This window comes from Vulpes lagopus, chromosome 5 (assembly GCF_018345385.1).
Source record: "Vulpes lagopus strain Blue_001 chromosome 5, ASM1834538v1, whole genome shotgun sequence".
NCBI classification, from domain to species: Eukaryota; Metazoa; Chordata; class Mammalia; order Carnivora; family Canidae; genus Vulpes; species Vulpes lagopus.
In genome coordinates, this window is record NC_054828.1 from 79,298,934 (window position 1) to 79,312,718 (window position 13,785).

Below are 13,785 nucleotides of genomic sequence, written 5' to 3' on the forward strand. Positions count from 1 at the left end.
CAACACCTGCACCAACTCCAAAAATAGCTCCCTATAAGATTAGGTCTTCTCTTCTGGATTTTCAGGTATAGTCTTTTCTGGATTTTCAGGTATATTCCCTGAAATATTTTGCCAAAATAAACGTGGTCTCTTTTATGGTAACCTTGGTTATTGCTAGTAAGAGAAAACTGATCTGGCCTGAGACTTTTCTATGCTAAGTGGACCCTGGCCCAAGTCTGAAATCAGTACCTCCAGGGACTCATGTGAGTGGAACCCATTTTAGGAGAAGTTCAAAAGGAACTAACCAAAAACAATATTGTTCTATAAACTTACTAATCCTCTTCCAGTGAAATCCACCCTTCCTTATTAACTCAGCTTGGTGAATTTATGTATACGGAACTCAGATAGGTATTGAGAGGAGTAAAAAGATGATTAAGAAAACTAGGTGACTGTCCCACTTCTTGCAGAGCTCACAGTATACAGCTTATAGAGTTGCGGGCTGGGGCAGAGATAAGAAAAATAGGTAATAATAGGTAATAATAATTGGTCAAGTCCATCAAATGCTTTTAAAAGAAATATAGAGTGATTTGGGGATTCAGAGAGATTCACCCAAATGCATCAGGAAGGAAGGGATAGGAGAGTCCCCATGAAGAATTCAGCATTTGAGAAAGGCCTTTGCAAGATAGGCAGAAAGTATCCTGAGGCCTCCTGCCCTACACTAGTCTGCAGAGGCCTTTCTTGGACACTTCATAACGTGTGTTTCTATGATGGAAAGCACAGACCTAGAGCCAGAACTAGGCAAGTACTAGGGCCTTGGCAAAGCAACCTCACCAAGACTCAGTTTCTTCACCTTAAAACGGGGACTAGCAGGGTCACGTCAAAGGGACACTGGAGCCATCTGAAAGAGCTTCCAGTGGCAAAGATAGAACAATTCGAGCAACAAAATAAACTGCATAGTATTAAATGAAAACTGCAGGTATAAAATACACATGAATCCATACTTCCATAAATACAAGCAAGCTGATACAAAGCGTCTTCACAGATGAACTCCAAATAATGCACTCAGATCTCCCTACTCCAGGAGGGGGAGCTTAGTACTTCCTCCCTCCCCCATGATCACACTCTGGGTGTGTTTTTCTTAGTGAAGTCCAGCTTCCAGAGAAACCTGGCAAGCACTGCCTCAGCCAGGTGATCAAAGTTAACATTATCAGTGATAAGTCATGTTGACAGTATGCATTCTGATGTGATATGATGAGAAGGGCACTTTTTCTCCTATGCCTTCCTCTTCAAAACCCATAGCATCAATCTAATCATGAGAAAAACCTCAGACAAATTCCAATAGAGGGGCACTCTACAAAATACCTGACCTGTTCCACTCAAACTATCAAGATCATGGAAAGGACAGAAAGATCGAGAAACTCTCACAGATCAGAGGGACCCAAGAGGACATGCCAACTCAATGCAATACAGGATCCTGGGACAGATAACGGACATTAGTGGAAAAACTGCTAAAATACAGATAAAGTTTGGAGATGAGTTAATAATTATATACCAACGATGGTTTCTCAGTTTTGACAAATGTGCCATGGTTGTTTAAGATGTTCATATTAGGGAAAGCTGTGAGATGTTTATAAGAACTCTCTGTTCTATCTTGGCAACGTTTCTATATATCTAAAATTATTCCAAAATTAAAAGCTTATTTTTTATTTTATTTATTTATTATTTATTTATTTATTCATGAGAGACACATACAGAGAGAGAGAGAGAGGCAGACACATGCAGAGGGAGAAGCAGGCTCCCTGCAAGGAGCTCGACATGGGACTCTATCCCTGGTCTCCAGGATCACGCCCTGGGCCGAAGGCAGGCACTAAACCGCTGAGCCCCCCGGGGCTGCCCAAAAGCTTATTTTTTAAATGGTGATTATAATAGATATCCCTAGAACTGCTATGAGGATCAAATGAAATAATGTCTGGAATTTAGTACCTGGCACGGAGTCCACCCTCAATAAATGGTGGTTCATTGTCACGTAAAGGTAATTCCTTACATCATCTCCTAGGAGCTCATTCCCTGCCTGCATGAGTCTCATCTCCTCTGCTAGGGCAAAGCAAAGGCTTTCCTTTCACCACTCACTCCATTCCAGCACAGTCCCAGGCAAAAGAAAGTGCTAAATAAATTAATTAATTGGATCTTGCCATTTGTCATAGTAAGCATTTTATAGTCAAAAGTCCAGGCCTTAACATTTTCCCACAAATATCTCATTGCCTGGATATTAGAGGAAGCTAGTCTTAAATTCATTTAGTCTTAAAGTTCATTTACCTCCCCAATAAGAAGGATTATCTTAGAAGAAAACAAATGACTGTCTCTACTCCTGGATACCAGGGCTGGAGTCTCCACCCAACCAAAATCCAAACCCTGTGACGTTAAGGCCTGTGTATGGAATTTCTGTGGGTGACGGGTGAATGCTGTTTGTTTTTTCTTTCTACCTCTCCCTCCCCACCCTAACTTTATCCTCCAGGCAGAAAAATAACATAAAATCCAAGAGACTTCACAGTTGCCTGAGAAAATGCCCAATTTCCTTAAAGAATAAACGTTTTATGATCAACTTTATCCTTTAAGGGATGAACTGGCACTCCTCTTAGTTGGAGAAATCTATCTGTTATAACAATTCCAGCCACATGGGCCTGGACTTTTCTTTGTGGGAAGGTTTTTAAGTACAAAGTAGTTTCTTTATTTGATATATTTGATAACAGTATACAATATAGAGCTAATCAGGTTATCTATTTATTATTGAATGAACTTCACTTATACCTAGAACTTAGGTCTTTGGAGTTTGTGATTTTGGCCAAAGGGTTGCACAAATCATTATTTGTATCTATAATAAAATGGGCCATACACAGAGGGCCCACTGGGGAAGTACTGAGTCATTTCTTTCTTTCTTTCTTTCTTTCTTTCTTTCTTTCTTTCTTTCTTTCTTTCTTTTTTTTTAAGAATTTATTTATTTATTCATGAGAGACATAGAGAGAGAGAGAGAATGGCAGAGACACAGGCAGAGGGAGAAGCAGGCTCCATGCAGGGACCCCAATGCGGAACTCAATCCTGGGACTCCAGGATCACGCCCTGGGCCGAAGGCAGGCGCTAAACCACCAAGCCACCCAGGCGTCCCAACTGAGTCATTTCAATGGTGGAAATGACTGTTTTTAAGACCTAGCACTTCAAAGGCAATATTGTTTTATCTGTATGATCTTGACATCTGCCCTTTTGACCTCCAACCCTGCAGCCTTCAGCATCCCAGAGGTGAATGTAGATTATAATGCCAGTTCTGAGAACCTACGGTGTGAGGCTCCTCGATGGTTCCCACAGCCTACAGTGGTCTGGGCATCCCAGGCTGACCAGGGAGCCAACTTCTCAGAAGTCTTCAATACCAGCTTTGAGCTGAACTCTGAGAATGTGACCATGAAGGTTGTGTCTGTACTCTACAATGTCACAATCAACAACACATACTCCTGTATGATTGAGAACGACATTGCCAAAGCTACGGGAGATATCAAAGTGACAGGTGAGTTTCTCCATGCTTTTGGTATGGGTTTATTGGGGCGAAAATCGAATCTAAATTAAAATCTAATTTGTTTTAACAGATACATTATGTATTGGGGCATACAAAGCTCTAGAGTCCTCTTCATGGAGATCTTGACCACAATTATATTTGGGATTGCATTACATAAGAAGACTAACACAAAACAATATTTATGGAATATAGGTCAAAAATCACAATGAGGCTTCATCTTATATGCCTTCTCATTGACTGGGGGTAGTTGTCTGGAGAGCAAGTATTTAGGATTCTATGGCCCTGTCTAACTCAATAGGACTGCTTTGGGGAAGCAATGGGGAAAATGACAATAATCTGACATATTTGTTATATTCAGCTCATAGTCTACATCCCACACCAACCAAAACTGATTTGGTTCTAGCCTGCCTTTGAGATGACTTTTGATCTGAAGATTAAAAGCCTTAGGGTCTAACTCTGACTTAGTCTTATTCAGTCCAGCTAGGACTGGCTCACGATCCCACCAATATTGGCCCAGGATTAATTGAAGAGCTCTAGGTTGAACTGGCCTTACAGGCTCAAAACACTAGGTAGGACTCAGAGAGGCCCAACACCCTAGCTTCCCCACCTTAGTGTATAAAAAAGCTAAGGTTGAGCTAGTATCAAGAATATACACAGACAGGATTGTGACTTTTAAGACCATCTTTACTGCAGCTGAATTAAATTAAATCTATCATGGAGGGAGTATGTCAGAAGAACCACTGTCTTATATCAAGACCAGAACCAGGTGGAATACCTGGCACATTTAAGCACCCTATAAATGTTTGCTGAATTTAACTGAATAAATCATAATTTTGTCAGCTTACTTTTTAATTTAAAATTGTGTATATGAAAAGGCAATCTATGAAATGGGAGAAAGCATTTGCAAATCATATATCTGATATACAGAATACATAAAAAATTCCTACAGCTCAACAACAAAAAAATCTAATAACCCAATTTAAAAATGGACAAAGGCCTCGAATAGATAGTTCTCCCAGAAAATAAACAAATGGCCAACAAACATATGAAAAGACGCTCGATATCGCTAATCATCAGAGAAATGCAAATCAAAATCACAGATCACCTCACAACCATTAGGATAGCTAGCATTAAAAAAAAAAAAAAAAACCCTGGAGGGCAGCCCCGGTGGCTCAGCGGTTTAGCGCCACCTTCAGCCCAGGGCCTGATCCTGGAGACCTGGGATCGAGTCCCACGTGGGGCTCCCTGCATGGAGCCTGCTTCTCCCTCTGCCTATGTCTCTGCCTCTCTCTCTCTCTCTCTCTCTCTGTGTCTCTCGTGAATAAATAAATAAAATTTTTAAAAAACTGGAAAATAACAAGTGTTGGTGAGGATATGAAGAAATTGGAACACTGCACATGTTGATGAAATTGTAAAATGGTGCAACTGCTATGGAAAGCAGTATGGAGATTCCTCAAAAAATTAAAAATAGAATTACCATATGATCTAACAATACCATTTCTGTGTATATATCCCAAAGAATTGAAAGCAGGTTCTCAAAGAGATATTTGTACATCCATGTTCATAGCAGCATGATTCACAATAGACAAGAGATGGAAGCAACCCAAAATGTCCATAGCAGATGAATGAACAAACAAAATGTGGTACATTAGGGCACCGAGGTGTCTCAGTCGATTAAGTATCTAACCCTCAATTTCAGCTCAGGTCATGATATCGGGGCCCTGAGATCTAGCCCTGTGTCAGGCTAAGTGCTAGGTGTGGAACCTGCTTAAGATTTTCTCTTTCTCCCTCTCTCCTCTCTCTCCCTTTATTCCTCTGCCTCTCCTGACCCCCTCACTCACCTGCACTCTCTCTCTCTTAAAAAAAAAAAAAAGTGGTATATACATACAATGGAATATTATTTACCCTTAAAAAAGAAGAAGATTCTTTCACATGCTACAACATGAATAAATTTTCAGGATATCATGCTAAGTGAAATAAGCCCATCCAATAATTAGTCTATGATTCTACTTACATGAGATATCTAAAGTAGTAGTCAAATTCATAGAAACAGAAAGTAGAATGGTGGTTACCAGAAGCTTGTGAGGGGTGGGGAAATAAAAGGAGTTGTTTAATGAGTACAGAGTTTCAGATTTTCAAGATGAACACGTTTTGGAAAACTGTTTCATAATAATGTGAATACACTTAAAACTGCTGAATGGTACGCTAACAAAATGGTAAAGACGGTAAATTTTATGCTTTTTACCACAATAAATAAGCAACAACAACAAAAAAAGCATACATAGGAGGAAAAGAGAGCTCTTCCACCATCCTAAGGAACAAATTGGTGACTACTGAAAAGAATGCTCTTAGTTGACTCTAACAGAAAACCAACTCAAATAAGCCTAAGTAAATGGAGAATTTAATAAAAGAATATTGAGATTATCTCATGGAACCAAGAACAGGAAGTGCAATTTGGCTTCAGGAACTACTGGAACCAGGAATTTAAAACTCCATTGGGATTTTCAACTATTTTCTTGTTACTCTCTAATTTACTTTCTTTTGTTTTAGTCTATAGGGCAGAATGTGATTCCCGAGAGTTCCTAGCTTTAAAAGTCTTTCTCACTCAATAGAGTAACCAGAATGAGCCTTAATCCCACAGTCTTATTCCACATTCCCAGAAAGGCTCAACTTGGGTCAGTTGCCCACACATAGACCAATAAGGCAGTACCTGGGAAGGCCTTCCCAGAAGAAAAAGGGGGAATGAAGGATTGGGCATTTAGAACAATGGGTGGTAATGATGGTATCTCATTTAGATCTCAATAAATATCTCCAAACTGTATAAATAATGGCTTCTAAAAGAAAGGACAATAACCGAGAAACTACAGAAATTGAGCACACCTTTTATTCAGTGAGCAGATTCTTTTTCCATCTATGCTTATTGAATACATCAGGATAAGTGTCCCATGTATGAGTACTAGGACTAAATACAATATGGTAGTAGGATATAGCTCAAAATTCAGAAAATAACACAATCACTTCTTGCCATGTACAAAGTAAGTACTCCATACATGTTTTTAAACAATTGGATGAGACAGCAGAGTTTACACCTCATATTCTCTGACTATACTGCTAATTTACATCATTCATCAATAAGGATCTATTGTGCGCCAAATACGTACAAAGCAATTTTTTAAGTCCCATGAAATACTGAGGTGAATAGCATAAATGTTGTAAGAGCAGCTAATCTCAGTGTAGATACGGTGTCTAGTTGTTAATTATGACTGTGGCTCAGTAGTTGAGGCAGAGTTCAAGTTGGGCTCTGAAGAAGAATGGTTTCAATAGAATAGGAAGGTATGAAGTCAGGAGCCTATGTCAGTGGTTCAGAGGAGAAATTATGAGGGCTTTAACTGGGGCAGAGGCAATGGAAAAGAAGGGAGAAGAATCAAAAGCTAATGAAAAAAAAGCATCTTGGTGACACAAATACTAAGGACAAGAAAAAAAGCAATCAAAATGGGTCTGATCTTTCTACCAGGTTGCTTAGGAAGTTAGGAATACCATCAACCACAGACTAAAACGTAGGAGAAGCAATATGGAGATGAGGGTTTTGGAGATGTTGAATTGAAAGTGCCTGTTGTCCACATAGGTAGAGATGTCCAATGCTTAGCACATTACCCAGCATGTGATAGTATTCTCCCCAAAACTTTCCAACCTACTCTATATATTTCCCCCTGTGAGAAGAGACCCCACCAATATAACCCTTCTAGTCTCCTTCTTCATCCTTCTCCTCCTCCTCCCCAGAGGAAGAGGAATTAATTTGATTAGTGACTTTACTAGGAGAAACTGGACACAAATAGTTTAGCTCCTTCTTTTCCTTTTCTCTCTAGCTAACCCTCAATTTCTCAGAAACAGAACCTAGCCCTTGCAGCAGGAAGCCTACCCCAATCTGGTGCTACCTATCACTGGGAAAGTCTGGGCTGCAGCCCATCTGCCTACAGGCAAAGCTTCATCTTCTATTATCAGACTTACCAATGATAGAGATGATATTTTGGTCTTCCAGTTACCTCACTCTATCTTACTCTTTAATTGATTCAGAACTCAAGTGGGGAAGAAGATATTACTTACTAAACTCCTTTGAGCCCCAAAAGCATGTGCTCCAAAATATTTACTGAGTAATTAAATTTTTAACAAACATATATAGTAGCAACTAAAAATCCAGATGTAGAACTCAGGACAGAATTCAGACTAAGATGGTGGGTTTGGAAATGGTCAGCTTATTGGGCTTGAGTGGGGTCCCTCTTATTGTTGTTACAGGTGATATTTATTGAGTGCTTATTACATGCCAGGTCCTGTTGTCCTGTTCTAAGTGCTTTACATGTATTAACTGATTAATCCTCATAAGAACTCTGTGAAGTCCATTATTATTTTAGCCTTATTTTCCAGGCAAAGAAAATGAGGCACATATAGGTTGAATAACTTGCCTAAAGTCACACAGCTAGTAAGTGTGAAAGCTGAAATGAACTAAATGAGATTGTATTGTCCGGGAAGAAAACAAAATAAAAGAAGAGTAATCTCATTTCTTCACTTCTACCTTTCTCTTCAAAATGAGAATAATACTTTTGAATCACTTTGTAGTGGTGTGATGAAGCAAATGACATAGAACCTGTAAAGGTCACTGCCTACAGGCAAAAATGTGTCTGAAACCAAGCACTGGCCATGACCACTTATCCTATTCTTTATTTGGTAAGCAATAACAATGTTTTTATTGGTCTAGTTTTTCATGTGGCTGAGTGTTCACTGGAATGGACAACAGAAGGGAACTTTCTTTGAAGAAAGAGAAAGCTCTAATATTAAGCCAGTTACAGAGAAGTAGAGAAAAGGGTACAAAATTGCCTCCAAACTGGGGTATAAGTTGTATTAGAAACAACTTAATTCTGTTTTTCAGGTGCTTTTCTTTGCTAAACCGGCCATGTGAAGAAGACATCCAGCTTCTCCTCTGTGACCCTGAACCTTTTTCTCTCCCTTTGCAGACTCTGAAATTAAAAGGCGGAGTCACCTACAGCTGCTGAACTCAAAGGCTTCCCTGGGTGTCTCTTCTTTCTTTGCCATCAGCTGGGTACTCCTGCCTCTCTCCTCTTACCTGATGCTAAAATAAGCTGCCCTGGCCACACAGAAACATGCAAAGTCATTGGTATGACAGGTGAGATGAATCACGAATGGTGTGGGGATCGGATCTGTGTGTGCTTGTGTTCCTAACAAGAGTCAAGCAACCTGGGATCCCTGGGTGGCGCAGCGGTTTGGCTCCTGCCTTTGGCCCAGGGCACGATCCTGGAGACCGGGATCGAGTCCCACATCGGGCTCCCGGTGCATGGAGCCTGCTTCTCCCTCTGCCTGTGTCTCTGCCTCTCGTTCTCTCTCTCTCTCTGTGTGACTATCATAAAAAAAAAAAAAAGTCAAGCAACCTCCAGCATCAGCGTCAGAAAGAAACACTTGACAATGCCAGGGCAGTGGATAGTATTCCTCCTGGTCTTGTGAAATGTGAACAAAGAGTGTAGATCTCATGGATACACTTACAGCAAAAACAACTACATGATGCAAATATTTGTGTAAATTCAAACCTCTTTTCATTTATTGAGTCATCCATCCACAAGGTGAAAAGAGAAAGAGAAAGAGATGTTTAGTCCCCATAGTTCCTCTGGATTTCAGTGCTATTTTACAAAGCATCATGCTGTGCACATAATCTCTCACACGAGTGACCTCCTCCAGGTACCTCAACAAAGCTCCCATTGACCAGCAGTTTGACAAATGACTCACCAACTAGCCCCTCCTGCTGAGACTTCTCCCTGTCACTCGAGCATCCAATTATTGGTAGGATGCTGTTTTCTGAATATTGGTCTTGTGTGGAATTTGTATACAGCTGAGCTCATGAGGCCCCAGGCAGCAATGCCACATCATTCGGTGGCATCACCACCACACCCTCAGGCTTACAAGCTTAGAACTATTTTTGTGCCCTTCTGTCCTTCATGTCCATTTGTTACCAAGCCCTATAGCATTTCCCTGTGCTGTCTCTCAGACTCACCCTAATCCAGCCTTCATTGTTTCATCTGCCAGACTAGTTCTAAAACCTTATACTTGCCCCTTGCTCTCCCTGTGTCCAGTGATAGGAAATAAGATGACAAAATAAAATTATTCAAATGCTATTCTCATCACAGCATTCCTTTGCTCCAGAACCTAAGGTGACTCCCTGGGTACTATCACATCAAAGTTAAAGTCCTCAGCCATGACGTCACAGCTCTCTGATAGTTTCTTTTCCTGAGCTTCCTACTTCTCTCAACTGCCTGCTGCACTCTCTGGCCTTGCTCCCTCTCATACTGCTCCTTTCTGGAAGTCTCCTCTACTCTATGACAATTCAAATCCACACTTCCTTCACCCATTTCAATCCAGTGCTTCCCAGCTTCTATAGCCCACTTTCCTGATGGTCCCTTTGGCCCACATCCCCTTGGCATGCATGAATAATGCACATATATTCCTTGCCTAGATTGTTAAGCAGGGCAGGCAGATCTGTTGATCTGCTTTTCCTTCTTTCTCCTGTTCTCCAAATACAACAGTGCGGTGCACAAAATGGACTTTTTGTAAAGAAACCCGCCCGTTCCCACCTCCATGGTTGTCACTGGAAGAAAATTTCCCTGAGGAAGCTCTCTCTTGAGGATTTCACTGGTAGAAAAGGAACTCTTTCTCCTTTCCTTGATTCCCCACAACACTGTAAATGAATTTTTAATATCCTGCAACTAGATAATCTGACCTATAGGGAGTATAGCTTATTCATCTTCATCTTGTATTCCCTTCGAGCGGTAATTTGCAGCCTTGTTTAAAAGCCATGACATACAAGTAAGAGATGATGTTCACATGCAGTATGCATAGGTTATATACTGCTGCCTGATTAGCTACAGCTCTCCACCTCTTTCTCCCTAGAACTACAGAGAACCCTGGAACCTTAAATCATTTTTTTAAAATAAATAGATCATTACTTGGGAAACACATGAGTGACTGTTGTGGAAGGCCATTGAAAAGGCATAACTATCAGTTGACCCATGAGCTACACCCAGGTGATCAGAGGCTCCTCACCTCCACCCCTGTCCTTGGAACAAGGGTCCCACTTGCCTGTCTCACTCCCAGAGGCTGCTGCAAGGATATGGCCTTCAGATAATAATGTGGTGTCGAGAACACCTTGCACGGTATACATGACTGAACCTAGTAAAGGCCCCTATAAAAATTTTTAAGACCTGTGGGGATCCACTCATCTTCTTGCTGCCCAAGACAAGCCTCATATGTAAATGTCCTTTGCTACTTGAAACTGCCAACCCACCAATCTGGAGTACCCTGCTTCTTTCTTCTGAGTCTTCCTGCCCTACAAGTAAGGGGTGTAGGGGTGCCGTCTCAGACTACACATGGGGAGCTCCTGGGAGAGTTGCAAACCAAAGCTAATCACAATATTTGGGTCACACACATTCCTTGGTTGGAAACTCAGGCAGAAGTCATCTTTCTACTTCCACCTGGGAGTCTGCTCAGAGTTCATCTCTCAGTTCCTGTTTATTCTCAGCATGATCCCCTTCCTTAAGAAGAGACTCAAGCCATCTCCTTTCCCCCAGCAACCCATAGTACCATGTGGTCTCAATAGGACATCCTCAAAATACTGGAAAACAAGCCCATTTCTAAACAAGAGATACCCTCATACGGTGGCAGAGACAGCCGGTTCTCAATAAGTGCTGAACGGTTGTAATGATATCCTATTTCTGTTATTTTCAGAATCCTGGGAAATCTGCAGAACTATTTTACCACAAGATATGACCTAGTTTTGTATTTCTAGGGGGAAATGAATTCATGTCTAGAAGTTTGGAGTGAACAAATAAGATCAAGAAGCAAAAAGAAGCCAAAAGCAACCCACAGAAGACTCCAATATAAACAAGATAAATCTATCTTCAAAGACATATATTAAAAGCTGGGAACATAATGCATCTTAACTGGATTAAGTAAAATGCACATGGAGATAAGTGGATCTCCATATCTCAGGGACCTTCTCTTAGCCGCCACCCCACCACCACCATCCAGGGAATGACAGGATGAGATAGTGCCTCTCCCTTATCTCTAAATCTTTATATTGTTATAATGTTGCTCTGAGTTCCAAGAAAGTTTTGACTGCAATACCTCCACTTCTTATAATGCATAAACTATAGTGGATATAGTAAGAAGCTGCTAATTAGCTGCCACTTCATAGTTCAGAGGTGGCTAAGTTTTAGTTTGGGTCAAAGAATTCATTTTTCTTTAGGATGCTTCCAAAAATGCCTTGGAATTGCCTCCTATCTGACAAATGCTAAAGAAATATGGAAAAGGTCCTAATTTTAACATAAAACATGAAGTTTGGAGACATTGGTTTTCTCAATTATGTCAGCATCTTCTTTTTAAAATAAACAAATGTCATTTTATTCCTCAGATGACATGCATCCTTGAATGGCCCAGGAAAGGACCTCTCATCATCACTGTATATGGCATTATGTCATCACAAGGTTTGAGGTTTCAACTTTCTGTCTTGCATGGACAGCGATAACCTCAGCCTTCAACAGCATCTAGAGCAGTGGGACTTAGCTGGGGTGATTTTTCCCACCCCTTCCCCCCAATACAGGACACATGTCTGGAAATGTTTGGAGACAATTTTAGTTGTCACAACTTGGGGGAGAAGGGAGGGTGCTAATGTTATAGACAGAACCTAATGCTGCTCAACATCCAAAGCAGGATAGCCACCCACAATAAAGAATTATCCAGCCCCATATGTCAGTCGTGCTGATACAAGAAACCCTGATGTAGAGTAGAAAAGATCTAGAAAAGAGGGGAGCAACCAAACCTGTTTGCTTCCTACAAATATACACTATCCTCTGTTCCTTTGGCTGCTGTGTCAGCACAGAGAGCCAGAGCTCAATTTCAGGCAACCAGGAATTCCTGATGGGGTTATCTCCAGCTGGTTCCTTTCCCTTCATTCTACAGTACAAATCAGGTTCTGTGAAAACTTCCTGCGTTTTATCTCAAGCTCTCTCACTATGAATTCAGGTCTCAGGATCCTGTCTAGTCCCACTCAAATTAAGGCAGCAAAAACATGTCCCTTCCTTGAAATACATGGAGACTTCTGAAAGCAGGGGCAATGAACCTTCAAAATGAGACCCTGAGGAATAAAGCTTTGATTAAGAATGTTCTGTTCAGGGATCCCTGGGTGGCGCAGCGGTTTGGCGCCTGCCTTTGGCCCAGGGTGCGATCCTGGAGACCTGGGATCGAATCCCGCGTCAGGCTCCCAGTGCATGGAGCCTGCTTCTCCCTCCGCCTGTGTCTCTGCCTCTCTCTCTTTCTCTCTCTGTGACTATCATAAATAAATAAAAATTAAAAAAAAAAAAGAATGTTCTGTTCACATCCCCCTATTCCATACTTTTCATGTGTTGATGTCTGCCTCCCTTTGGACCCACCATGTCTGTATTCCATCTTGTTATAGAAAACTTAATTTTTGAGTTCTGACCCTTCATGAGGATTAAATACATATTTCCTATACTGTTGTCTGCCTGGTTTGTCAAAGGAAGTGAGCATAAGGGAAGATGGATAAAAAGCCATGGATCAAGTTCTAAAAATTAGCACATAACAGGCCTTCAATAAATGTTTGTTGAATGAAGAGATAAATGAATAGACGCCTATGAGTATGGGCCAAGTGGCTGAGCCTAGTTTTTTAAGGAAACTCCATAGACTTTCCCAGCCTGCAACATGTTCATCTGGGAAAGGTCTTAGTGGCTTGAGGCAGTTAAATTTGGGAGAATACAAAAAAGCTGGACAAACCCATTGTTCTAGTGTCAAAAAATCTGATTTTTACTATTAACTATCAACTTCTCACATCTTAGAGGTGGAGGACCTCAAAACCATCTTTCCTAGTCCTTTCACTTTTCAGATGAAGACCCAGAGGCCCAGGGTGAAGTGTATATAATTGTCTGCCCTCAGGGTATGTGACTTGCCAAAAACTGCACTGATAGTTGGAAGAGGGATAAAATTTATATAAATTTAGTTGCCAAAGGGCAAATTCTCAAGGGACTTCCAGAACAACTCTTCCCTGCTATATTTTCAGCTTGGTTCCAATCTGGAAAATTTGGTTTTCCAATCTGGTTCCAATCGGCTTTTTGCAAGAAGAGACCAATGCTGAACCAAATTGAAAAAGCAAACGGTAAGAGAAGAAA

The 13,785-nt window shown here is 41.0% G+C and overlaps 1 protein-coding gene across 3 annotated transcripts in view; it reads left to right on the plus strand.

The window, feature by feature from the left end:
- Positions 1 to 13,111, plus strand: part of VTCN1 (V-set domain containing T cell activation inhibitor 1) — a 58,498-nt gene extending 45,387 nt beyond the window's left edge. Inside the window, exons 4-6 of one of the 3 annotated variants that reach the window (XM_041754384.1) lie at positions 3,257 to 3,535; positions 8,554 to 8,723; positions 11,330 to 13,111. In XM_041754384.1, coding sequence (XP_041610318.1) covers positions 3,257 to 3,535; positions 8,554 to 8,678 — 404 coding nt within the window. In that variant the 3' untranslated portion in view covers positions 8,679 to 8,723; positions 11,330 to 13,111. The remainder of the gene's footprint in view (positions 1 to 3,256; positions 3,536 to 8,553; positions 8,724 to 11,329) is intronic. The other 2 variants (XM_041754385.1, XM_041754386.1) reach the window with 2 other exon arrangements.
- Positions 13,112 to 13,785: the final 674 nt, after the last annotated feature.